Source organism: Bombyx mandarina, chromosome 15, assembly GCF_030267445.1.
Source record: "Bombyx mandarina strain Sakado chromosome 15, ASM3026744v2".
NCBI classification, from domain to species: Eukaryota; Metazoa; Arthropoda; class Insecta; order Lepidoptera; family Bombycidae; genus Bombyx; species Bombyx mandarina.
This window is the reverse complement of record NC_143221.1, coordinates 443,714-471,188: the sequence shown is the minus strand read 5'-3', so window position 1 is coordinate 471,188 and position 27,475 is coordinate 443,714. Positions and strand designations below refer to the sequence as shown.

The following is a 27,475-nucleotide window of genomic DNA, read 5'->3' as shown; positions in this document are numbered from 1 at the left end:
TGAGTGGTGTGTTATATACAGGCGTCAGGGTACGGCAGCTCGTCGGCCGCCTCCGCGCACTCGCGGCAGAGCTCCGAGGGGGACTCCGCGGGGGACGCCAGGCCGCACCACAACAGGTACACGCACGCACACACACGCACACATGCGCACACCACACACACGACTCGCACACGCACGCACACGCACTCACACACACGCACGCACAAACACGGATCCAACAGGACCACACTCGTACTATCTTAACTTGGTGATCCGTATTGAGCATATAAACACGGACGTTGCAGTTTCCTTCCCTGGTTTTTGTTAAATCTTTTTGTTTTTTATTTTATCGTTCTGTGTAATTTCGTTGTAAATACGACTCAGTGTCCTCGTAGATATACAAACAATTATGGGTGTCATGCAAACACATACATACATAATATATGCATGTATTTTGTAATGAGACCGGTCGTGTACAGTGCCCGCTTGTTTACAAACTATGTTTATGTTGAGCACATCACTAACGTCTATATTTTTTATGTATACGCTTTATTAATTCAATTATTTTGTTTGTCCCCACCTCGACCCCCTTGCCCCCCCTCAGTATTCGGTTAGAGCGCACAACCACTACCACAACCACCCTGTACGTCCCCTCCCAGACTTGCAAGCACACGGGCAGGGCGCTCTCCAAGCTCTTGCTCGAGAAGACCGTCATCAGCGAGACGTCGGACGTGTTCCTGACCCCCAACACGACCCTCACCGGCCCTCCCGATGTGATCCCCCGCCTCGCCTTGCAGTCCCCCTCCAGCGAGGAGTACAAGACTCCGGACTCGACTCTCATAGAGAACGGACATGAAAACTCGTTCGCGATGCCGACCTACTTCGACAAGAAGAGGAAGGTGGCCGCGACCATCATCAGTGCCGCTGTCGAACCTCTCACCAACTTCCAGATCTTCAAACAGAAATCTCTGAACACGATCCCGGCGCTGCTCGAGAAGAATAAGAAAAACGAGGAATTATTCAACAATTTCCCGTTCCTTACCCCCCTGGCGCACAGGAAGAACTCGCTAGTGTCCAACGCGAACCGACTGTCCGGCTGCATAGAGGACGAGTTCTACTGCATACCCTCCGACCCGGAGGCGGACCCGGGCTCCGACAAAGTGGACATCAGGAACAAGTTCAGAAGTCTCTCCAACCACGCCCTCAACGAAGAGGTGTTGACTTCCACGCCCAAAGCGGACGTGGTGGACGGAGTGATGCACGTCCAGAGGATGCCGTCCCTGCGACACAGCTACACCGGCGCCCTGAGGTGAGTGTCCCGTGTGCTTGCTTGTCCCTCTGTCTCCCTCCCTTCCTCCTGTAACGTCTGCGTACTAATCGGGGCTTAAGGCTATTCAAGGATATGTTCTGTACTTGTCTCTTCTCTAATGGTGTATTTTTCTGTTCTGCTAATTAAAAAAAATGGTTTAGTAATTTATGATGAAGCAAATAATGCCTGTATCTTTATAATATAAATATTTTTAAGGTTCTGTGGCCTATTATTTTACTTCAAATAATTTACTACTAGATATGTGTTTTATTTACAAATATTTTGTAATGATGTAAGCGTACATACAAGTGCGGCGGCCCGGTGCAGTTCCGGCGGCGGCCGCTGCGACGGGTGCGGCGCCACTGCGCTGCGGCCGCACGCCTCGCCGCTGTACGTCACCCCGCCCCCCGACCCCCCGGCCCCCGCCCCGACCCAAGCGGTCACACACGCGGACAGACCGTATGCGCTGTTCGTAGGCTGATAGTGCATCCATCCATTAAACGAATTTAGTGTAATAAATGGAAAGGTTCTTGAGCATTTCTGCTTTAAAATTAGGAATACGTATCCGTGAATTATATTTGAAAGTATCTGAGCCACGTGTGTGACCACTGTGTGCGTGCGGATGAATTATCGTTGTGTTTACACAGCTCGGTAACAGCGACAATATTCAATCCAAAAATCGATTTTACTTTCCGTTGCTAGTCATCCAATAATTTTTTTATCCTTAATGGTAGTCCCTTTAAAAGCTAATAACTTGAAAACCTGATGGTCTCAGGTGCCGTGCCAGTCGGGGTATCCATAAATATTTTTTTCAATCTTTGACTTATTAAAAATTAATTAAATTTCTACCAATTTGACTTTAAAATCTAGTCAAGTGGCGCCTGTCTTCGTGACCTTGTGTCCTGAAAATCTTGGATAAGAATAAATTTCATTTGATCCGTTAGTGATTTATAGACATTACGTTTGTGTTTTATGCTTTTGCACTACCACACAATAAGGTAAACAATGATTCATTACTGAGTGACCGAACATTCGTTCTCTGCACTTTATCGCCATCATTATTGATTCATAAATCACCCGACAACTCTTGTGTCCATCATTTGGCACGGATCTTTTAATAAAAAACTTGCTAAAATAAAATTATGTAATCGTCAATTTGTTACATATTTGACTTGTTTTTTTTTTGTAATAAGGTTCTTATTGGCTTTGGAATTAAAATTTATCTTCTTCTGAGTAAAAAATTGTAAAAAATATTGATCATTTGAGATACATCATTGACATACTCATATTTCTATAAATAAAAAAATGTAGGTGTTTATTTATAGATTTTGGCACACACACTTTGTTCGTTAGACGTTCAGATTTAAAACGGAAACATCATAGATATTGTCGCTGTTGCCCCGCTCGTGTTTAGTGTCAGCTGTAGTAGATTTTGGAACCACAACACTCAGTGAATCACCGCTCGTATTGGATCTGCCACTACCGCTCCGGTATCCTGCCGCCAACGATACGAAAACTTTTTGTAACGAAACTGATTTTTGTGGTTTCTTATTTGGATGTTGTAATGTGCCGTGTGTTTCATTATCGATATTAGATTTTGATATTGTATAAAATATAGCTATCCTGAATATAATCAGTAATGTGTAATTATATAATTTAGTGAATCATTGAAAGGTATTTCAATGCATAAGTAATTAAATAGTTTTAGTTTAATTATATAACCTAAGACCGAACGAGAAACATGTTCTCGCTATCCTACTCGTACGTCGGTTCAATACTGATGGTGACGTCACTTATATATTTTAGACAACTACCCCGAGCAGCAGATTTCTAATGCCTCTACACATCTTATTCTGCACGGGCTCAGAACATAACCTAGACTTAGTCAATCGTCGCACCTGCTAAGTTTAAGTTTTTGACGATCTACTCTTTTTATTTTTATAGAAGCTTACACTTTTCAAATATAATTATAGAGAAACAAAGCTCAATACCTCTCGATGGTTCAGATGTCATTGATGTGTTTTTTCTTACAAATAATTTTTTGACTGTGTACTGTTGAGTCTCTAAGTAAACATATTATTATCTTTCTCTTCTATGAGTATATTATTATTGCTGCTGTACACAATATGCTCTTTTCTAATGTTAATTACTAATTTATCATTATTGATTAGCATGTCAAAATGTTTAAGGACATATGCTTGTGTAGAAATTTATTGTACTTTTGTGTATATATTATAATTTATATTTATTATTTAGTGAAGATCACTAAGTCACTAAGCCCGTAACTAAATGACGGAGTGGTCCTGTCACTCGTAGGTATTATTTTTAAATTATATATTTAATATCATACTGTTTGCATTTGACCTCAAACAGTGGAGATTGGGATTATCAATAATGTTGATCTGACGGATCACGCTAATAGAACCTCTGGGTCTACAGAGAGGCTTCGGTTCTGAGCGAATATTTGGAATGATCCCGTCATCCATCTTTGAGCATCTTCCCACCCACTGCCGTTTCAAGTCACAATGTCCTTCACAGTGATCGCACGCGCGATGACGGTTGGTCCTGAGCTGTTAGACTATCAAGGGCAATAAAAAAAATATTTATGACAAGTAATCAAGAATTCTTTAAAGAATGATTGTCACCCGAGTTTACCGCCGCGTTCATGAATGAAGTAGCGACACTGCCTAGGGATGTGCGTACATTTATTTAAACATACATATTATATTATTATAATACAATTGTACGCACATTACGTCAATTCGTTTTTCAGTGGATTTTTTGTAGGCGAACTTGTAACGGTACAATAATAATTGGAATCTCAATAACTAAGAAATAGTTAAATATAAAATGGGACAAATCTTATTTATTACATAAATATATGTATATACCTTTATTAATTTAGATTTAACAGCATGTCTATATTTGCATTAAATAATTGTAGAAATCAGAGTCGTTCAGCTAAGTACAAAATATGTTTCGAAGGAAAAGTAACCTAAAGGCACTTAAGAATAACGTTGACATTTGTTTCAGTAAAAACGAGGCAATGAATTTAGGTTTTGATTTCTAAAATTACAAAACACAGTAACGATCGGTGGTATGAACGATCGTGGTCCCGGGGCCACACCGCGCGCGCTTCTTGCAACATCTGGTTATGCTGATGGTACAGTAATGGCAAGCGGCCCGGTACCACGATCCTTGCCATTACCGGTTAATCGGTGTCGTATGTTCTGGCGCCAGTTACTGTGTCACAAATAATATTTATGGTGACGTGGAGCATGGGTTTTTGCATGTTTGTCTATTTGAATGTAGTCTGTTGGTGAAATTGATTTCTTAATTATTATTAATTTGTAAAATTTATTCCGAATGATCCTAGTTTAGTTTAGTCTCGATTTAAATTAGGATATTAAAGATGGTGAGTTAGTTATTCAATCCCATTGAAACTGAGTTTGGTTAGACTATATAACTCGATGGTGCTCCAAAATGATGTAGTATTACAGATTTTGATCTGCGTTGAGACGCCTGCTTGAGTGCAACAAACATGATGAGTAGCGTTGTGTTCAGGAACCCGTCGTCGGCGTCCGAGGGCGGGTCTCTGGAGCGCGGGGGCGCCGCCCTAGAGCGACGCAAGCGGGCCGCCGCGCTGCTCGCCATGGCGCCGCCCGCCACCGACGACTCGCAGGTCTGTCTGTCTGTCAGTTAATTTATACATATCGATAATCCACTTCCAAATACAATTCAAATATATACAACTATTTATAAGTAACTGGTGTAGGGAGTCCAACACTCATATAAATATTAGCTACCCATTAAGTACATAAATTTCCTACATGGATACCAAGTTTCAAGTCAATCGTTTGCACGGTTCCGTAGTTATAACGGAACATCCGTAATAACCACTGTAGATTTATATATTAGTATAGATTTGTCTTTTTAATGTTTTAAATAAGATTAAGATTTAAGATCTAATTTTCCGAGATATTTATATCGTATTATTGTGTCCAGCCATAAACATTCTGTACTACACGCGTTTTTTTGGTGTCCTTAGTTAAATATCTAGAAAATTGTCCATATTATTGCATAGAGGGGTGGACCTGCTCGCAACTCATTTGATCTTAAGTGGTTACAGGAGTCAATAGACATTACGAGGTGAATGCCGTTATTGACATTGACACGCGAGGTTGGAGTCATAGTTAGTCAAACCGGAACGTAATGCTGCTTCGTGACAGAAATAGGCAGAGTGGGGGGTACTTACCCTGCAGCATTAGAATATGCCATACGATCAGGTGATGACGAAGAAAACAGTTTCTCAGACTCACTACTCCTCGGAATTGAGATGTTAGTATCATTGTTAATTTGAAATTAATATGTGTCCGTCGTCTGCAATACTAGATACAAGAATCCTAATGCGTGCAAGCTCAGTTTGGAAACATACAAAAATAAAACATATCGTCTTCTCGCATTAAAAGTGTACAATTTCCAAAAATATTCGAAATTGAGTTAATATGCGTAAACATTTGGTATCATCAGTATTATAAAAGTAAATAATAAGTAATATAAAGTAAAAGCGATATAAGAATAAGCTCTGGAACTGTGACCTGAGTTCGCTTAATAAATGTACACACGGACGACACCTCAGCATCAGGTGAGAGATGTAAATATAAAGTGTGCGTTGTCTGTGGTCCGGCAGCACGTGGCCTCGTGTCGCGTCGAGAACACTCGCGTGAACCCGGACTCCCTGATCGACGAGCTGCTCGCCGCCACCGACTTCCGAGGGGACCACGACGACGCCGCAGAGAGTGAGGACACTTAACGTCTTGTACACTAGATTGGGTGGAATCGGGACGCTTTCCAATTCCAACGCAAATTTTCAGCGGTTTTCCTTAGGGTAATATCAAAAAAAATTGAGATTAAAATGGTCCCGCAGGTTTAAATTTTCATATACCATGTATTATTATTCTACATAGTTCATTGAAAAATATACACAAAAACTTATAAAACTAGCTTGACCTGATCTACCTTGGCTTTTGGGGTGAATCGGGTCACGTATGGGGCACTGTTTAGTTGTTAGGTAGGTAAATTTTTAGGTAATTAACTTTTCAATACCCATTTTTAATTAGTTACAAAACTGATGACTAAATTAAACTATTTAATATTCTTAAACACTAAATAAAAGTCATTTTCAATTCAACAAATTTAAATCTCACAAAAGCATTGTGACATTCCAGATTTGTCCCTATTCTACCCAATCTACGGTATTGTTTTCCCTGTAACACATTGTATTCAATGGTTTTAATAGGACGTCACCGCGTACTGAGTGTGCAGTGCTGACGTCAGTCGACAACCTCGACTGGTTTAGCGGGAAAATTGAACACGTCACTTAAACCTATTTCTAAATGCACTATGTATAGTAATCGCCAAACTTTATGGCCGCTCCGAACCTAGCCGCGTTACGTTGCACAGAACACAAAATCAGGTATCAGCGGGACATGCGCGGGGCGCGGAGGCGGGGCACCCCCGCGCGCTGTCTCCACCCGCGCGCGTCCTCGCCTCCCGCGCGGTAGTGCGAGTACTACATTAAGTCTATAATCTATGAGTGCTACGTTCGTATATTAATCACATACTCGCTGAGCTCCGACAGTATCGTCGCGTTCAGAATACTTCATATTGTTACTTGTACTGATATTTCTTTCTCGTTGCTATCGTTATTAATTACAAAAAAATCTTGGTTATGAAATGTTCACCCGACTGTACCATGCGCAAGTTCGTGCCGACGACTACATTCAGATTGGTGAGTACTATACGTAGTTTTGAAAGAAATTGTCCGTACAAAAATTGAAAAGTGTAGAGGTAAAAACACTTTTAAGTCTCTTTCTTGAAAGTTGTAAATCGTGTGTCGGCTTGCAGCGTCGGGCCTGCAGCTGTTCATCGCGCGCGACGGCACCGCCGAGCTGGGCACCCGCCAGCGCCAGCAGCAGCGCGCGCACTACCAGCGCGTCGTGCTGCAGCCCGCGGACCACAGGTCTGCACACACTACCGCTCATACCACGACCCCTACTATACGCTGCCACCAGCACTGATCGAACCCAAAATATATTGTTTGTTCATTATGTGTATTTTACAAAACTCTGAACTCAAGAACAGCATCCGCCCGAGCCCCTTCCGCGCTTGTAGCGGCCCCCGGGCCCCGCGCGCGACTTGACAAGCCCCCGACACGATAATTACATTATTAGGAAATTAATACGATTCCAATTTATAAGCGGCATTCTCTTAAAAGATGCTACATTTGTTCCATCACTTAATCATCGTAATTTGACCCTTTTATTTTGCAGAAAATTCTAAAGGATTATTGAGAAAAATAAATGAAACTATAAGTTAAAAAAATATATAAAAAGAAATGCTAAATTCACAGCAACATAATTTTAAATAGTTATCTATGAATGTTATTAACTTATTTAAAACGTTATGCGCGTCTGTAGAGGTCGATACCAAATGCCCATAATCAAACTGCGTAAATAGTCGGTATTCCGACGCTTCGAACTTTATACGCCCTAATAGGGAGTCGATCTATCGACGGTTCGCGCTCAAAGAATTAAAACAATCGCGACCTTCCCCTTCCGGTCCGGTCCCCAGGGAGACTTTTACTTTTCAAGTCATTAAAGTTTCCTGGTTTAGGTTTTACAGGGTCTGTCATTTCTTTTTCTTCTGTCTTGAGAATGAAATATTTCAATATCGTAAAACGATTCCAGGTAGCCAACGGTATTTGAGGAGGGCGTCACCGAGGAAGGTCTCGTGACGCGGCGTGACGCGACGTGACGTGACGTGACGTGACGCGACGCGACGTGACGCGCCCCCTCTGCGTGTGCCACCTGCTCGCGTGCGCTGCCAGCGCCGAGTGAACACTTCCATATTTAATTATGCGACGAAAGCAACAAGAGACATCATTTTATTGCAATACAATTTGTAAAGTAACAACAATCATAAAATATGTTTCAAATGTATTAATCTACTGCGGACTATGTTTCAATGTTTAGATATTGTTGTTCGTGTTCTGTGGCGGGCGCGCGGGCCCGGCCCACTTCGGCCGCGTTGTGCCGCGTAGTGCCGCGTACAGCGCGACGCGTGCTAATTGTTAATTTAAATTAAACCAGTTAAATATTATGCTTATATTAATTTATTGTATATAGTTGCGCGGCGGGCGCGGCGTGACGTCACGCGCGTGCCATACATGTTGTTTGTTTTCATTTTGTATCTAAGGGCGGGCGCACGTTGTGTCCCGCGCGGACGAGCCACCGCTGTCCCGTGTGTTCCACTGTGCCGACCGGGGGTTGCGACTGTAAGGGGAGCCGCACGACGACTTAATGTTCCTATGTAATGACTAGCCACGGCGCTTCCTCCACTTATCTAAGTTCGTGCTGTTCACCAATACTTACCTCAGATATTGTTCAGAGGAATCGAGTTAGAAGACATTATCGAGTAATGTCCATCTAAACAATTTTGTCTGTACTTCGTTCGACGTGACGGAGCAGTCGGTCCTGGGCGCTCCCCCGGTCGCCCTCCCATGAGGGGGCCGGGGCCAGAGCGTCCCTGGTGCGGATTGAGCTATCAAATATTTAGTTGTGACCTCGTGGTGCGGCCCGCGGGCGCCGGCGCTGTTCCGGGTCGACACGTCGGTGTCAGCTGTGATTCAAACGTTATGATTAGTGCTGTAGTGACTTTATATTGTAGGTTACGTTTTTGTATTTTGTTAAAGATTACAGGGTCGTTGACCCGGAACAGCGCCGCGGTAATGTAGCGGGGGCGGGGGGCGGGGGGACATGTTGTCCGGAAGTCTGTACAGTATTGAATAAAGGACGCGTTTAGAATTCGATTTGTTGTTTTATTTTGTTACTTTTGTTAAACAACTTAAAAAATGAAGTTCCCTATTCGAATGTGTTTTATGTGTGTTCGTAAGCTCCGAACTATTGTCTAGATATACCGATTTTTAGGACTTTTTTTATCAGACTGATTTTTTAATTACTCTTAATAATGTTTAATATTTAAATGTCTCGAAGACAATATAATACAATGTTTTTTTCGGTTCTTATTTTGTTACAAGTCGGTTTTCTTTGGTAAATTTTTGGTACAAGTAAGAGAATGAAACAAACTCATAAGTATATTAAATTTGTTTATTGAGTAGAGGCCAACAGGCGGCGTGCTGAACACAAAATGAATCATCACACTTCGTACATTAATTTCAATCTCATAGTTAACAATTTAAGTACATTTTACTTAACATTACACATCACTACACTTAGTGTCTTAATAATATAATAAAATCGTAAAACTCGTGATATTTACACACTTCGCAATACTTAAAGACTACGACGTTTAGTCGATTATTTAAAAGTTTAAGTAAAAAGAGATGATGGTGGACGGTAACTGTTTTTCGCAAGTCTCACCACACAGCCGCGCTGCACACACGTATTTACACAGTATATTAAATAAGATTAGATAACGTTAGTCGATAAATTTAAAATGCCGCGCGCGTGAACAAGTTGATCAGTCGCGGCGCGGGAGGGCGGGAGGGCGGGAGGGCCCGCATCGCCTCTCAACTGCTAGAGGCACCGGCACTCCGCCGCACGCGTCGCCACTCTTATTTTGTTCAACAGTTTGATGTTGAATTGAAGTTAAATTCTTAATACTGTTACGATTTATAAATTACTTGAATATTAAACAACAATATATAGTATGTTACGGTTAGTCGCAACACGTACAGTTAAATACTAAAATACAATATCTTCGTATGATTCAAAACGTCAGTTCTTCGCATGAGTCTTTTTATAGACAGTCCAGGCACTCAAATTTTAATAATAAGTTGTGTATCGTTATCGTTGTATGAGAAAATCAATAAAATTAAAATGAATTACCTCAGTATGCTACTCTCGTCTATACAAGGTACTATAGGAATGTTATTTAATTAAGTAATTGGAATGGTTCTACCGTAGGTTTATTAATATAAGTGGAACTACAAAATACAAGAGAGGCGCGGGGTGCGGGACACTCCGACGTGACCCCGCCGCAAGGGGGACGCTCCTGTGCGGCGGAGACTACTATTTTAATAATAAATATCTTATTGGCTCACGGTTTTAACACTTCCCTGTTCAATGATATTCCAATAATATATCCTAGAATTACGGCAGGTTCGCACGGAGCCGTGAGGGGAGCCACTTGGCTGGACAACCAGCGCGCCAACAGAACTAATAACTTACAAAATCTTGCCGCGGACCTAATATCGCGTCGCACCGCAAACCTATACTATTACTAAACTTAAAACTATCAATAGAAATATTAATTTCGATATTATTAACTCTTATCCCACTGCACCAATGACCCATGGATCGCTTCGGCTGACCGATACACCCCGCGCCCCCTCCCCCCTATACATACATAATATTTACATTACAATTCGCAGATTACATCTCTGTCAGTGTATAATATATTTGGATCGAGAGGGTAGTTGTGGAACAAAGCGATCGTATAGTAGGAGCCGGCGAAGTGACCGGTTGTAGCGGCGCAGTGCTGCCCGGGGGCTCAAGCTGCAACTGTGAAGGAACCTCCTCACGATATCTTCACTGACAGCTGCTCGCTCTCCGACAGTGTGTGCGCGAGTGAAAATAGAAAGTATTCAAAGTTAAGAAGTAAATAATCTCGTTTTGAAAAGAAAACGCCGCAATGTATTACAAAAGGCACAGATCCAAGTGAGTTCCGCGCGGAGACTGCGCCCCCCGGGGGCTCCGGGGGCTCCGGGGGCTCCGGGGGCTCGCACAGCACGCTCCGTACAATTAGTACATAACATAGGCAAAGATAAAGAGAAAAAATCTAATAGAGGTATACGACCATAATAATTATTATAAAAGTCTTAGCTCGCAGCTACATACATATAAGCTTCCTACATGACCGTGCCCTACTGCCAGCCGACGGAAATATCTTCTAAATAGTTTATCTGAAAGGAATCTAACAAAGACCGTATTTGAATTTTTGTTTACACGGTATAATTTGATGAGAATTTATTTGTATTGATTTACACATAATCGCGATACAGGCTGGAGGTCGGATCGAGTTTTATAATTACTGACTTCTTGTTTGTGTTGTTTTTTTTCATTAACTTCAAGTATATATATGTTGAGTAAATAAGTCTAATATATAGTTGCGCACTACGTTTGCCCCGAGGCGTCAGTGAGCGCTCGTGAGCGCGCGTGAGCACGGACGAGCGCCGCGCCTTCTGCGGGCGAGTGCGTCTTCACTAACACGTAATTTAGAATCTTGCACGCTTCACATATACACGTTTACTTAAAGGCTAGGTCCCGGGCGGCCGAGCGTGCCCAGGAGCAGTCCCGGGGTGTTGCTGCTGTCCACGCGCCACAGCCCGCTCGGTCGCCCGGGGGATTTCAACAGACGCACAGCGGCGACCCCAACGCGTGTAAAACATTTCCCAAAAATAAGGCACTTCGTTTATTTAATTCGTAACAATTCTTATCTGTAATAATATGTTAATACTGTTTGTCTGTTGAAATCACTTCTCTATATCTAAAAAATTGATTATACTAATGCCTTAATGATCTATTAATGATACAATACTTGAATAAAATTACATTTTGAAGTTCTGCCAGTAGCAACCGTCGTTAAACTATGATTACAGTTCACCTACTGAAGGGGACGCCGATGGATGGGGGACCGGGGACCCGCTGCGCCCTCCGGGGGACACTATATTTTATTTAAAGAGTTGTGAAAGGCCAATCCTGTTTTTTAATTTAATAATTCAATTGTTATTTAAGAATTTTACGATGTGTCAAGCCGGTGGTTCATTTTGTTGAGTCAAATTCATTATTTTATTGTTTATTTCATTTTAGATATTTTTGGAGTTAATCTCTCTATTACTGCTTTGCATCTAAAGTTTGGAAATTCTTTGAGCAGTATATAGTAATAATAAGCAGAAAAAAGTTCAATGTCAAGAGTTTAAGGGAACCCACGACCCTCGAAGGAAATTCAAAGTAACAACACATGTAAAAACGATTTGCAATAAGTTCTTTATAAAGTCATAAATATTGTTTCTATATGAAGGGGCGTTCAGGCACCAGTTACAGCCTGCGTCCGCTGGGTGGCGTGGATTTGTTGACACCTCGACCTGGTCCCCCGGCCCCCAGACCGCTGGAGGTGGAGCAGGGCAGCGGTCGGAAAGCTCGAAGTAACATGTGTTTAATATTTGTCGGTGTTGCAAAGCGCGGGGGGGATCCGCCCACAACGTTGGTCCCTTATGACTAAAACGAATGCAAACAAGTCGGACGCCACGTCCCGCCGACGTCCCGCACTCAGACGAATTCAAATCAATTGAGTTAAAATTTACTTAAAAACTAAGTACTTAAAATTATTGCATTTACAATCACATACCAATTAAAACGTTTTTATTGTGTAAATATTGCTTTTTGTAAATATTCAATTTCATTCTTAAAATATATGAAAAGTTTTATTTATCTCTGGAATGTAAACACCCGCATTATTTCATTAATATACGACACTCCCCCGAGGTATCACTTGCGAGACTGACCGCCAGCCAACAGCCGCTGGTTCAGTCGGAATGTATAACTTAACAGTCTCCAAATATTCTAATTCGGGTCGGACTGTACGTCGTCACGTCGTGCACGCCAGCCAGCAGTGTTGCCAGCCGAACGATCTAATAAATTAACTATTTCATTCATGGTAACCTAATTCACACTGGCAACACTGCTCGATCGGTTACAAAATTAAGTACACAATTAAATTAAAAGCTACCGTTTCTTCTTAAAGCTAAAGATTGAGACGCACGCGTGTGCCGGGCGCGGCGGTGACGTCACGGGCTAGTTCCTTGATTCCTTTCGTCAGCGAGCTGGGCTGTTAGGAACAAAAATACGGTACATTTAATATTGGAGATCCGAGCCCCGCCACTGAGTGAGACCCGCCGCTGCCCCCTCTCCCCTGGGGGACAGGGGGGGCGCGAGGAGAGAGCTTTTTTTTTATTGCCCTTGTAGGCAGACGAGCATACGGCCCACCTGATGGTGAGTGGTTACCGTCGCCCATGGACTTCAGCAATGCCAGGGGTAGAGCCAAGCCGCTGCCTACAGCTCAATACTCTCCACAAGCCTCGTTTAAAGAAGGACATGTCATAGCGCTCGGGAAACACCGTGGAGGGGAGCTCATTCCATAGCCGGATGGTACGTGGCAAAAAAGACCTCTGGAAGCGCACTGTGGGTGACCGCAGTGGCTCCAGGTAGTATGGATGAACTCTACTCCGGTGGCGGGCGGTGCGATGGCAAAAACGAGATGTCGGTATCATCTCGAACAATTTCTCAGAGCACTCCCCATGGAACATACGGTACAAAATACAGAGGGAGCCGAAGTCCCTCCGCAGACCCAGAGGTTCCAAACGATCCGTGAGAATGGGATTATCGACAATCCGAACGGCCCTCCTCTGTATGCTCATGCGGATTGTTTCATTTGGTTATTTCTTCAGATTTAAACGTGCGATCGATAGCACATGTGGAAGTGCCCGAGGGTGGGGAAATAACACAGTGGCCGGGCCGGGCCGGGCCGGGCCGGGCCGGGCGCGGCTCGTCGTGTTGTTCTAAAAACTCCACTGAAATCTTAGTTAATTACCAAAGAACTGCTTCTCATTACATCAGTCGAGTACCTCCCGGCGCTATATGAGTCGCTCCTCGGGAGGCGGCTTGAGCGCGTGGTGGTGCATCTCCGCGCGAGGGTTGCAGTACTCCTGTCCGGAGGGAGAGTAGGTGCCGCGGGTGGCTCGCTTGCGGCGGGCCTGCGCCCCCAGGGCTCCCAGCGCGCCGCCCGCCAGCGCCAGCGCCACCAGCGCGCCCCCCACCCCCAGCAGCACGGCCGACGAGTTGTCGCCGGTCCCCTCCGACCCCTCCGCCACGGCCTGTGAGTGAGGCAGACTTTAATTTCATGTTAAATAAAGAGCACAACAGTGCACGTCATTATAAGAATTTTTCACCAAAATTTGTGCGGACGTTCCCCGCAGGGCATGTACAGTATTACGACGGACCTGCTGCGTGCAGTTCTTGCCGGCCCAGCCGTCCGTGCAGCGGCACACGTAGTCGGGCTCGCGGGCGCAGCGCTGCTCGCACACGGCCCCGTGCTGGCACGGCTCGGCGCCGCACGGGTCCACGAGCGCGCACTCCGCGCCGCAGTAGCCGCGCCCGCACACGCAGCTGCGCGCACACACCGCCGCGTTACAACATGCACTCTACTGCGAGTGCCGCGCGAGGAGGCGGCCGCTCGACCGACCGATAAAATTTCAATATCATTCCATTAAAAACAAAAAAGTACCCCGCCCCGTCCTCTACCCCCGCACCCAAACTGGACCTTCAAAATTACGTTGTGACGAAGTCGTTTTTGATGTCATATTTTCCATTTTTTTATACACCTTCCCATCTACGGCTCAGTAAAAAGATTACCTATGAAAATAAACAGTTGATGGTAGTACAGCGGGTGGGAGGTCGCGCAGATCTAAGGTTGAACTGATTTCAGAAGACAACAAACAACTAGCGTATATTATGTGGTTACTCACGTGTAGGACCCGTTGAGGTTGCGGCAGTCCCCGGGCCCGCAGCTGACCAGCCCCTCGGCGCACTCGTCCACGTCCACCTCGCAGCGCGCGCCCGTCCAGCCTGCTCACAATATCCTCCGTCAGAATAAAATTACATCACTAACTCTAAAGCCGGTTGGTGCGTGCCAAAAATGACCCCTGGAAACGCACGATGGGTGGGCGCAGTGGGTCCGGCGCCGCGGCGGCTGGTGATACGTCCGTAAACAAAAAAACAGCCAATAATGGGACCCTCACAGACAATTCCTCCACGAGTAAAACGGGTTTCCCCATAGCAGGGGGAGGCCCTAATCTACTATCGAAGGATTCAATATCCAAAAATAATATTCCACGGTGGAATAGTCGGAGTAAATAAAATAACTCTGTTGGAAAGTCTGATTTTTGTAATGATAAAAATGTCGATATATATGAACGAGCTGAAGGGTCCACGACCGGGAGGGGGGTCTGGAAGGACTTTGTTTGAATGCTCACCTGAACATAACTCTATAAACAAAACGAATTTCTCGATGAACAGATAAAAAATCGGCTAATAACATGTAAACTACTTTTAAGATTTAATTTGGCGTTTACTATTGCCAGTAGATATGTCAGCGGTGGTGGGCGTCCGGTTCGTCATGGCTCGGCGACCCTTTTTTATTAATTCTAATTATTTACCCCACTCAAACTGCATTATTTTTTGTTACTCTAGAGACTTTTGTGTATTGTTTTACTTAATTTTACAAGTTCGAGTGCAACGATAATGAGTTGTAATTATCACCGATAAAACAACAAAATCGTGATAATTACAAATAGATATGTGATCGCAGACCAACGTAATATTAATACATTAAATTATCACACCCTGTATAATTACAGTTCACTGGAGTTAGTTAAGTCGGACTCTGTTAGAGCGCAACCAGATTAACTTTTAATTTTTATTTTTTTCATCGACTAAAACGTTATGTTTTTCGTGAGACTCAAAATATAAATCAAGACGCGCATTTCTAGTTCGACCTCATGCCTCAAGTCGGGCGGCGCCGGCTCGTTACCGTGTCCATGGGGTGGACGCGGATGCTTGCTCATGATTTAACGCTAAGGTAATGAGATAGCGGAGCGCAGTACAAATCCGAGCGGGTCCGTACCTGCCACAAACACGAAGACAACTATCCTCTCCATCAAGTATAGCACGTTCATTGCACAATTATTCGCATCACTCACAAACCTTATTTCGATTTTATTAAAAACATTACTAAATGTAACACTTATTTGTAAGTACTTTTTAAATTTTCAATAGTCATTATTATTTTTGATTTGACATCACGAAACAAATTTATTTATCAAAACCATTTTTCACTCCTAATCCCAATTCATCCAATAATTAATTCTTTAGGTGTCACAATCTAAAATTCCGCAACTTATTGAGTACAAGCGCTTTTTGAAGCAGGAAATATGTGTTAAGAGGTCAGAGTGTTGTGTCACACTTTACTAAACTGACGCGGGCAACGGTGACGCGGAGCTGGCGGCTCCCAAAGTGCGCACGTGGGCGGGGTGCGCGGGGGGCGTCGGGGGGATTGAGTAAGATCTTGACTTCTCTGTCGCGTGAAGGCCGTAACTACAGTTTGAACTATTTAGGAAAGATATTAACATATATCTAAGGTGTTTTATTGGAATATAAAGCCCGCTATAAACATCCTAATAAAATAGAATACTAAAGGACAATGCCCAAAAGTGGGCCAACTTCATGACAAAACTATTTGTACTTGAAAAACTATGCCTTATTCATGTTGTTTAGTTTATGTATCAACATTTCTTTCACCCTGGCATTGTTTTACAAAAAAATAAATTACTTATTTGATAACATCCCAAAACTGAGTGCCATAGTTTTTAAATTCGCCAATAGGCAACGGGAAAATTAGCCCATACAGCCTTATAGTAAACTTATATGCTGACAAACGAAAGAGTTGTCTGTGACTTGAACAACAAATTAAAAAAATTGCTAATTATATTATACATTATAATATATATTATAATATAATTAGGTTATAATTCACAGACTTTTTAGTTTATTGTTGTTCAATTCAATATTTATGTATTGTAATAATAATTATTACTTAAAACCATAAATTATTTAAAGTTTTTAGATATTAATGATTCCATTAGTAAAAATCTCAATGGCCTACCATTACTCTATTCTTATTATATATGATCAGAGAGTTTTGGCAGCAACCCGAGTGAAGCGTCACTTGAAGTTTTATTTTATGTTTTTTTAATAGCTTATTGTGATGTATAATATACAAATTGGGTGTTGTTTTGCGTATTAAATGTCAATAATCGTTGTTCACGATTATTGAGGCATTGGAATAAAACTGTGGCTAACATAGCAGTGACTGTTTTTTTTTTTTTCAAGATAAAAGGTCTGCGGAAATTCACGCTCACTCAATGTGCTATTCATCAAGTTGACGTCAAAACTCCCAAAAAGCAATAAAAAGAAATACACCGGATTTTTATTAACATAAAAAATATATAAAAAAAATAACTATGACAGACTAGGCTGTATAGCCTACGCTCTTTGCCTGCTTATTGGCGAATTTAAAAACAACAACAACAATATCGTTGCCGGCTTCCGGATTTCATTTCATTTTATTATTATTATGAGGATATAATAATAATAAAATGTACGTAAGGGCTTATTTCTAGCAACATTAACCACAATTAACTTATTTAATACTGTAAATAATGATGAGAGCGATTATTGATTTCGAAGAAAACAATTAACAACTTAATTTTAGCGGCAGAAAAAAACAGATTTCTCTTAAACCTGGGTGAGAATATAAAAATCGTTTTCTGAATATGAAACGATATTTCTTTGTCTATCAAATTAAGTTAAAATCATCATCACCCGACAACTTTTTTTAGGGGCCCAAACGCCCATAGAAAATGGGCATTGTCCTTTATGAATGATTAAGAAATATGTCATTTCGAAATATTCTTGTACTATGGGAAGTGTTACTTTGGTTTGAATAATATTACATATTTTAACTTTGGAATTATTTCATTAATATTCGTTATTTATATCGACGGTTGAAAGGCAAACGTGACTAAGCGACAATGGGTGAACTTTACAGTAGACTAATTTAAAGTTGAAATACCTGAAAAAAAAATCTATTTTAACGGATCTAGCTGTAGGCTTGAAATTATTTTAATAGACCTAGAAACATGTTTTTTTTGCGCATCAAATATAGTTATTGCCTATAATTTATGTACAAAGTAGTTATTGTCGCTTGCCAAGTTATCCTTCCAAGCGTCGATATGATGTATCGGAACCAGCAACTATGTAATATAATATGTATTGTGACTAGGCGCGTCCTCGCAACATCTTAGTTTTCCTCCTCAACCGACCAGGAAATAAATATATTACAACTAAATTGGAACCGATAATAATTTGTGGATCCTTTATTGATTTGATTTTAACGACCGTCTGGTGTAGTGGTAAGTGACATGATCACTACACAAGGGGGTCGCGGGTTCGAATCCCGCCAAGGGAAGGTATTTGTATGATAAATATAAATGTCTTTTCCAGGGTTATGGATGTGTCTTAAATATATGTATGTGTATAATAAAAAATCTTACATTTATTTCCGTTATCTGGTACCTGTAACACAAGTTCTTTACGAACTTATCACGGGACCAGTTAACGTGGTGTGATTGTTAGTAAATATTTATTTATTATTATTATTTATTGGAGCGAATTTTTATTTGAGCAAAACTTTGAGAGCTTGTGGTTAACGTTATCAGTTTATCAGCTGCTATCAGCCGCGCGCGGCCGCCAGTGATAACAGCTGCCTTATCGATCAGTATAATGATAAACCTACAACTATGAGCAGGTTTCTTTATTTGATGAAATCAAAATGTATTCTTCAAATATTGATTACCAAGCTGTAAATGTATTTATTAACCAATATATTTATGAAAGAAAAATTTCTGTATGTTTAAATATTCATGGAAGTAAACAACATTAGATAAGGCGACCGTACGCCCGGAGACGTGTCCAGGTTCGATCCCGGAGTTGCCTAAAAAGAATTGTCTACTCATGTAGACATTTCTTTAGGCAGGGCCGTGGTCATCCACGGCCCTGCCTAGTTCTGCCGCGACACTAGGACACGTTCCGTTCGTCGGTAGGGGGAGACGGGTCGTGCGTGCGTGTGTGTGTGTGTATATGTGTGTGTGTGTGTGTGTGTGTGTGTGTGCATGTGTGTGCGGGTTTGTGTGTGTGTGTGGGTCTGTGTTTGTGTGTATATGTGGGTGTGTGTGTGTATATGTGCGTGCGTGTGTGTGCGTGCGTGCAGTTACCGGTGGCGGTGCAGTCGCAGAGGAAGCGCTCGGAGTCCCGGTAGCAGCGGCCGCCGTGCTGGCAGTGGCCCACGCACTCGTCGCGCTCCTCCGAGCAGCGCGCGCCCGTCCAGCCCGGCGCGCACGCGCACTGCACGCCCTGCAACCACACCCACTAGTAACCATGGCATATCGACAGGCGCTCGACACAGCTCATACGTCTCGGCGCCCCCCCCCCCTACCTGCGCGTCGGCGCGGCACTCCCCGTGCACGCACGGCGTCACCTCGCAGAAGGGCTTCTCGCAGTACACGCCCTCGTAGCCCTCCCTACACTCGCACGTGAACTTGTTCCCGGTCGGAGGATCTGGAAACAACCAAATCATTTAATATTTTAATATTATTTTAGTTAACTTCACCTCTGTGACTCGACCTGCGGATGTATGCGTCTGTTTTTTTTTCCTAAGCTGATAGCCTTGAGAGGCTATTTCAGCGTAACCTTAACTATAGTAGAGTTATTTTGTCTTGTTAGTTTGTTTTGTATTAGAGTTGAAGCGAGTATTTCGCTCTCTCTTCCACTCACGAGCCTTATGGACGGGCATAGTGATGCGCATTATTGTTGTCGATAAGCGTTATCGATAGTGTATTTAGTTTTGTCATTTTGTGGATTAGTGATAAAAATGAAAGAAAAAACACTAATCGAACACTTACACCACATATCGCCGCAGCAAGTCAATGAGAACGGCAAAAATTAAAACTTTGTAACTTTTCGAGATCTATTCTTATTTCAGTGATCTTTTTTAACACATTGTTGATAACAACACGTGCAAATATTATTTTGAATAAATTCTGCCATTTTGATACAAAACAAAGGAGTAGCCATTGTGTCACTAAAGAAATTCAGAGAACGAATGCATAAAAACACATTTCTCTTCGACATAATGTACTATAATTTGCAGGTAAGTATAAATGACTCATAACATAACAATATCTCACCACCCTTCGTATACCACTCCGCCGCCGTGTACCTGCCTTCGATAACTCATTTGTTTTTATCGATAATGGCGTTGCGCCCGCGCAACGTGCTCACCGCCCTAGCCGGGCTATGTTTTATGACCCAAACTGCACGGACAAAATGATTCTACTATAGTAGGTGAGCTCGCGGGGCTCAAACCTGACGACGTTGTTAACACGAACCCTAGCAAGAGCCGTGCTTCGCAGAATCTACCACCGGATCGGAAACGCGACCCACTGAGAAGATCCGTCGAGAAACTGAGTGGGCTGTGTCTGAGGATTAATTTACTCGTTGAGCCCTTCGTCGCAAGCGACGGGTTCGATGAGAGCGGTGACCGGTGCTTGAGGTACCTAAAAGCACCATTAGTGGATCGGAGGAGGATCCGAAATGACGTGTTTGGGGCGACGTTGCTTTTCATTCTGTTCGCAGGATCGGGAATGCAGTTACCGGCGGCCACGATGAGAGGGTTCTCGTGTCGTGCCGCTTTATCGAAGTGAGGTGCGTCTGATATATAACGTTAAGTAACTTAGCAAGATCGAATTGAAAACCTTTTCAGCCTTTCCCCTTCTTCTCGACCTCTTTCTTCAATATCAAATTAAGAAGAAGAGGTCCTCAATCCACAGTGAAGTTTAAATTATGATATTTTTGCATCGTAATAAATATACGTACGCATATACAAGTTGATCTAGTTTTAATTTAGTCTAGTCACATAATACATAATATGCGTGTAGTGTAGTGTAGTGTAGCGTGATGGGCCTCACCGGGGGGGTCGTCCGTGCAGCGCGCGGCGCCGGGGGCGCAGGGGGAGTGTGCGCACGTGCGGGCGCGCGGCTCGCGACACGTGTCTCCGCGCCACTGCGGCGAGCACGTGCACGTGTAGCCGCCGGGCGCGTCCACGCACGTGCCGCCGTTGGCGCACGGGGACGACGTGCACTCGTCGATGTCGCTCTCGCACCTGCGGGCCGCGACACACTGGTCATGCTACTGGACACACATGCGACGTGCGGGGGGTGCACTGGCGCGACACTCACAGCTGCCCCTCGAAGCCGGGCGGGCACTCGCAGCGGTAGGCGGCCACCAGGTCGCGGCACGTGGCGCCGTGCTGGCACTCGTGCGCGGCGCACTCGTCGATGTCCACCTGCAACAGCACCCGCGTGAGCACCGGCCCCGCCGCACGCTGCGGGGCGGGGGGCGGGGCAGCTACCTGGCAGTAGTCTCCGGAGTACCCGGGCGGACAGGAGCAGGAGTAGGAGGAGCGCACGTCGGCGCAGCGCCCGCCGTTGTTGCAGTCCGCCTCCAGGCACAGCACGCAGCCCACGCCCTCCGCCGCGCCCCACGGCACGCCGGAACTGTGACCGCACCACTCTACTTGTATTACAATGGAACGAGGATTTGGACTACATACATTTGTTGGGGTCCGGAAGCAACTTCTTATAGCACCGAGCCTAGTGATTTGAAAATTGTACAATTTTTTTTTGAGCCGACTACAATAGAATTATTAAATGCAATGCAAGTTGTGGCTATGCTGTGGCGGCCAGGGCGGCGGTTACATGAGCGCGTAGTGCGGCTGCGCGGCCAGCAGCGCGGCGGCCGGGCCCACGAACAGCTTCTCCTCCGTGAAGAACGGCAGCAGCAGCCCGCCCACGTGCACGGCGCCCACGCAGCCCTAGGAGCAGAAGACCAATAATCACACTCTCGCTAAGCCCAAACACGTAATTATTTTTACGAACTGGCATTCAGAATAAAATAACAAATAATTCTTAACTAAATATACATTTCATAATAACATTTCGGGGTCAAATTCGAAATATTAGAACACACAATGTCCCGTTTATACAAGTACACATTTAGTGGGCCACTGACGAAGGTCACGGTCCAGATAATTATCGTTCTTTCTATTGTAGGAACATTTGTATTAACGGGGGCTCAAAATAGTGAAACTAAATAAAGATTGTAGATTTTTAAAATTTCCCACCTTGAAGTATTTCCCTTCTATATTATCGGCAGCAAACTCCTCGCCCTCCGCGAACTCGTAGGCCTGATCGGTCGACGTCTCCATCTACGTGACGACGAAACGTAATGTAACATGAATAGAGCGTGAGTGCGGCGCACAGGGGAGCGGTACGCACGTTGAGGGTGGGGGGCGGGGGCGCGGCGGGCGCGCGGCCCCCCCCGCCCAGCAGGATGCGGCCCGCGGACACCAGGCGCTGCCACGCCGCCACGTCGATGTGTCCGCGCAGCCCCACGCGCTCCTCGCCGTCCGCCTCCACGAAGGACCCTGCAGCGGGACCGCCGGTATAACTACAACTTGTTAGCAGCGGTCTCATTATATAGAGCAGGCGTCAATTTATTTTGTATTACACGTCAGTATAGTAACCGACAAACTTCGTGAGCAAATGACCTTGACTGCGCAGAACCGAATTTTAGATCACTTTGGTGGTGAGGGTGAGGCGCGACGGCAGGGGACATCATATCGAGCGCGTTATTGGTAGATCAGTCGAACCTTGCGTCCCGCACCGCGCCCTCGTTCCGCTTGCTCCCAAAAGTACGCTTGCGTACAGTGAAAAGTCTATCGTTATTAATCGTTAAGTTATTTGTTATAATTGCTTGTTGACTTTGTTGGCATTGCTATATGTTGGGTGTTTGTTGATTTTTTATAAAAAATACACTATGGCGTAGTATTCAAAAGAAAGGGTAGAAAATTTGTGTACGACGTATATTGCTTCATTATAAAACAGGAGAAGAATGATATGGAAAAAGTAAAACAGACTTCGGAAGCAAGAAAAACATCAGTGAGTACTGCTAGGTGCATTATTAACGAAGCTAAAGACTCTGGCTTGCTCGCCGTATTTCGGATTCCGGGTAAGAAAAAATCAGGGAAGAAGAAAGTTACCGGAATGGATAGTTTCGTTCAATCTGTAATAAAAAGATGTAATCATAATAACTACATAACAAGCAGCGAAACTCCGTATCGTAGAAAGGCTTCGAAAAATTTAAAGAAGATATAAATTTTAATGGCTCGGAATGAAGAATGATGGAAAAAAAAACAGAAAGTAATCGGAATCTGGTAATTGAAAAAAGTTACATTCGATTACTACGAATCGAATATCTTAAAAAAATAATTAATTATAGACAAAAAAGAAGACCGAACCCACCGAGTTGTAAACTACACCGATGAGCCCTATGTCGACTCATCACGATGATAGCGACTCGGGTGATGAAAACATTGATGATGATGCTGGTCAAGATTATGATAACGAAAAAAAAATTACAAATACCAGCTTCGCTTCAACTGAACCAAGACCTGGCAACAGCTCTAGTTTTGACTTAATAGAAGGAATATCTATTTTACCCCAAGATTAAATTATTACAATTATTAACCTATATTAAATACATAATATGTTGATTTTAATAATTTAATAGCATTATGACGCAGAGTAAATATTGTTTTTGCACGTGAGTGTACCATGCGCGAACTTACTCCCACTACGTCGACAAATGCTCAAGAAGTTTGCCGGCTATTATACGACAATGCCTATTTGGTACTGTTCCCTGTCTCCGTCTGAGAGTTATGTACAATAGGGCACGTCTGCCCACTCTTACTGCTTCTTTACAGCGTCGTCTGACTTCAGTGAACATAGCTCACGTTACTGTACGGGTGAGCTTTAAGCAGCTAAGTCCCTGGCAGCACCGGCGACGAGTGGGCGCGGTGGTTCCTGACAGGCGAAAATGCTTTACAATAATTAGAAAGTCGAGTTCCTCACTGACCTATGATCTGATCTCTGTCGAAGGTGAACTTGACGGTGGTCCAGTGCAGGTGCGAGTGCGGCGCCGTCATGCGCAACGCCCGCGGCAGGTCGGCGGGGGGACCGCCCAGGGGGTCCAGGCGCCACTGCACCGACACCCGCTCCTTGTACGCTCCCACTGCGAACCACGAGCCCTCCTGGCCCTCCGAAGGGTCGCTCTCCGCACGCAGTAATGTGCCCCCTACCTTTGTCCTGATACAAAAAACAAAAACTCACTCAGAAAATTATTATTATAACATAAGTAAACACAGCGTTTCCAATTAGTGTAGGAGAAATTTTCATAATTTAATTTGAAAAATATGTGTCGCAATTTTTTTTTATCTCTATTTCTTATGTTTACTCCATATCATATTGTTTTACACTTATCTTAGTAATTTGTTAATTTAGAAGACCTTCGAAATGAAACATGGTTTTTTAAATGCTTTATTTAACGAAAATATGTTGAAATTTTTATATTAGATTATAAGTCTTTTTATATAGTTGATTATTGCTTGCATAATGAGTAGTTAGAGGTCCGACAGTACCTGTAGGTGATGGTGAGGTCGGTGGGGGGCGGGAGGGGGTGCCGCGCGAGGGGGTCGGGGCGCGCGTCGCGCAGGCGGTACGCCAGCGTGGTGTTGGCGCCGTCGAACGTCGCGTTGGACACGCACTCCAGTCTGCGGCACAACCACCAGGATACTTTATATATGCAACTACGTACATAATACAATTTTACGATTCATACACATTTCATATAATTAGAAATAAAACTTAAAGTGAATAAAGAATTTTAAATAAGTAGTTTAATCTGACAAATCTGCGACGCCACGACGCTCCCGACTGGACTCACCCCTGGTCGATGTCCCTGCAGTGCGAGTTGGGGGGGCAGCCATGCAGCTGGCAGAACTCCACGTCGCCGCACTGCTTCCCCTTGTACCCGCGCGGACACGTGCACCTGTCGCACAGGACACAACGCTGACTTTTTGGCGGGAACGCGAGGAGTGAAGTTGTGTGATTTGTTTTATTTTGTCTATTTAGTGTTTCATCAGGTTTAAATGCATAATAACGGTGGTTTATTAACTGTTTAATATCTGTGAAAGTGAACAAATTTGGGAAAGTGAAACAAAACCGCTAGACGTACCTCCTTAGGATCGTCCAAGTCCATTGAAAAAATCTCAGTAAATGACCACCATTTTACTGAGATTATATTTCATCCTATATCATCTCATTTCATTTCATTTCATTCTAGTCGATCAATGTCTCAAATTAATCATCTTCATTTCATTTTACTCCATATTATCATTTTTCATAAAAATAAGAATATAAATTAAAATAAGACACGACTTAAAGGTGTTAGTTACCAGGTCATAAAATCTCTTAAAAAATTAAAGCTTAAGTCATTATTAGCACAATCAAACTTATGGTTAGTGCTGTAAAGGAGTTGGGAGAGAGGGGTTACAGCAATATTTACGTGAAGTCGTTCCAAGTGTTGGTGCAGGTGGCGTTGTGCTTGCAGGGCTGCGAGGCGCACACGTCGTCGGAGACCACCCCGCGCAGCACCCCCCCGGGGGGCAGGAATACTTCTCCAAAGGGAGGAGGCAGCTCCAGCCCCGGGACTCGCAGGGGGAAGAACTCCACTATGGTCACGTTGACTCCGTTCGATACCTGCACGACATTATGTCACAGATGTATTCCGTCCGTGCGGGTATCCACACGCGGCGTTGAATCGACAGACGCGCTGTTAGAATGTATACAAATCAGTTTATGATTAAAGATTTCCTAATTTTTTCATTCGATACATCTATCAACAACGTCTATTCCTTAAACATTAAAGTGATGAATAGTACAGCTACATTATGTATGCGCATGTTGTGCAGTCGATGGAAGGCGAATATTAGTCCCGGGTGCCGACACCGACACGTGCCCGACACAAGGCCGGAGCGCCGCACCGCCCCGCACGTGCCACCACACTTCTCTGTTTGAGTTGAACCAATTCCGATCGCATCACTACATTTCAATTTATCGATGAGTAAAACGTATGTGGGATGGTTTTGAGTTCACTTTGTTGTAAGTGATGATCTTGTCAGAAACCGGCACACTTTTTACATTTTACTAATATATAGTGCCCGGTCAGTCGGTGGTGTATGTGGTTCCCCGCCATTCTACATACGATCCACTGACTCGCTCCCCCCAACCATGTCGCGGAATCCCTGTCGTACTTCTGAATTGTATACACTTATATGAATTGTTTTTAAAACGGGTTCGTGCGGTGTAGCGTTGTCATGGCGATCCCAACTACACCAGTTCACAATCAGCACCCGGCACGATTAACAGAAGTTTGAGTTAAAAGTGTAAATTCAGAATTTAAAGCAAAAAGTTTAATAGAACGTTGAACGTACCTGAACGTCCTGAATGACGCCTTTGAAGTAAGCTGAATCATCGGGTTCCTCCTCGGGGGGTGCGGTGGGGAGCGGCGTGGAGGTGAGGGCCGTCAGCACGGACGTGGGGACCGGCGGGGGCGGGGGCGGGGGTGTGGAGGGGGCCGGCGGCGCGGGCGGCGGGGTCACGGGCGGCGAGCTGGACGAGGAGGTCGGGGCGGGGGGTGGAGACGGAGAGGGGGGCGACGCTATTAGCGCGGCCGCTTCCGGAGGCTCCGGGGCGGGAGGGGGCCCGCCTAGATAAAGTACCTGCAAAAAATACATTTGTTTATCGCTCGTCCACAGGTGTTGTAACGGAACTGTGTTGCAGAGTCCGTGGTCAGCTCCGCACCTGCGCGTCGAGCTGCTTGGCACCCGATATGGACTTCCTGAAGTACTCGGTGCCGTTCAGCTTCACTTGCACTAACGTCGAGTTGCGGACCACCTGCCAACGAACAGAATCTCAGATTTATAATACTGTTATTTTAACCTGAAGAGGAGCTGTACTTTCGATTCTAGTAAGATTGTGTTCGTAAATTTTAAGAGTATTTAAAATGTTATCAGCAAATTAAAAAAATAAAAACAAGAACGCAACACTCGCTCGCGGACATCAGCAACGCCCAGAGCAGAGCGGAGCCGCGGTGGGTGTCCCACGCGACCACGAACAGGCTGACGACCACCGGCGCGGTTACCTCGATGAGGTGCAGGTGTCCGTTGTCCAGGCGGGTGCCGCCCACGGTGTAGTTCTCCGGGGTCTGGTTGAAGCGCAGGTGCACCAGCAGCTCGCCGTTGGACAGCGAGGCGCCCACCTGCGTCTCCTCGGTCTGCCCGTACCTGCCACACAGCACGGCTCAGTACAACGCGCGCGCACGGGGGCCGCGCCGACCCCATGGGTATTACAAACACGTGCCTATTCCGTGGTTGTCAACTATTCCGCAATATTGAAAGAGGCTAGGCTATTAATTGTAAACTAAATGCGGACAGGCCGTGCCCCGGGGTCCCGCTGGAACCGCCCCTGGGGAC

The 27,475-nt window shown here is 44.3% G+C and overlaps 2 protein-coding genes across 7 annotated transcripts in view; one reads left to right on the top strand and one right to left on the bottom strand.

The window, feature by feature from the left end:
• LOC114242671 (uncharacterized) overlaps positions 1-9,158 on the top strand; it is a 99,438-nt gene extending 90,280 nt beyond the window's left edge. For 2 of the 4 annotated variants that reach the window (XM_089733406.1, XM_089733407.1), the window contains 7 exons: positions 22-116; positions 584-1,288; positions 1,586-1,678; positions 4,853-4,970; positions 5,979-6,087; positions 7,196-7,310; positions 8,038-9,158. In XM_089733406.1, coding sequence (XP_089589532.1) covers positions 22-116; positions 584-1,288; positions 1,586-1,678; positions 4,853-4,970; positions 5,979-6,087; positions 7,196-7,310; positions 8,038-8,041 — 1,239 coding nt within the window. In that variant the 3' untranslated portion in view covers positions 8,042-9,158. The remainder of the gene's footprint in view (positions 1-21; positions 117-583; positions 1,289-1,585; positions 1,679-4,852; positions 4,971-5,978; positions 6,088-7,195; positions 7,311-8,037) is intronic. The other 2 variants (XM_028173925.2, XM_089733408.1) reach the window with 1 other exon arrangement.
• Positions 9,159-9,438: 280 nt separating this feature from the next.
• The window catches only part of crb (cell polarity complex component crumbs), a 63,318-nt gene continuing 45,281 nt past the window's right edge, over positions 9,439-27,475 (bottom strand). Inside the window, exons 27-45 of one of the 3 annotated variants that reach the window (XM_089733403.1) lie at positions 27,145-27,286; positions 26,805-26,897; positions 26,435-26,722; positions 25,507-25,700; positions 24,886-24,990; positions 24,581-24,712; positions 24,019-24,248; positions 22,380-22,528; positions 22,226-22,309; positions 21,801-21,916; positions 21,455-21,599; positions 21,282-21,388; positions 21,012-21,205; positions 19,481-19,602; positions 19,260-19,398; positions 14,895-14,994; positions 14,370-14,535; positions 13,961-14,243; positions 9,439-13,198 (exon numbers count right to left, since the gene is read on the bottom strand). In XM_089733403.1, the coding sequence (XP_089589529.1) occupies positions 14,004-14,243; positions 14,370-14,535; positions 14,895-14,994; positions 19,260-19,398; positions 19,481-19,602; positions 21,012-21,205; positions 21,282-21,388; positions 21,455-21,599; positions 21,801-21,916; positions 22,226-22,309; positions 22,380-22,528; positions 24,019-24,248; positions 24,581-24,712; positions 24,886-24,990; positions 25,507-25,700; positions 26,435-26,722; positions 26,805-26,897; positions 27,145-27,286 (2,746 nt within the window). In that variant the 3' untranslated portion in view covers positions 9,439-13,198; positions 13,961-14,003. The remainder of the gene's footprint in view (positions 13,199-13,960; positions 14,244-14,369; positions 14,536-14,894; positions 14,995-19,259; positions 19,399-19,480; positions 19,603-21,011; positions 21,206-21,281; positions 21,389-21,454; positions 21,600-21,800; positions 21,917-22,225; positions 22,310-22,379; positions 22,529-24,018; positions 24,249-24,580; positions 24,713-24,885; positions 24,991-25,506; positions 25,701-26,434; positions 26,723-26,804; positions 26,898-27,144; positions 27,287-27,475) is intronic. The other 2 variants (XM_089733404.1, XM_089733405.1) reach the window with 2 other exon arrangements.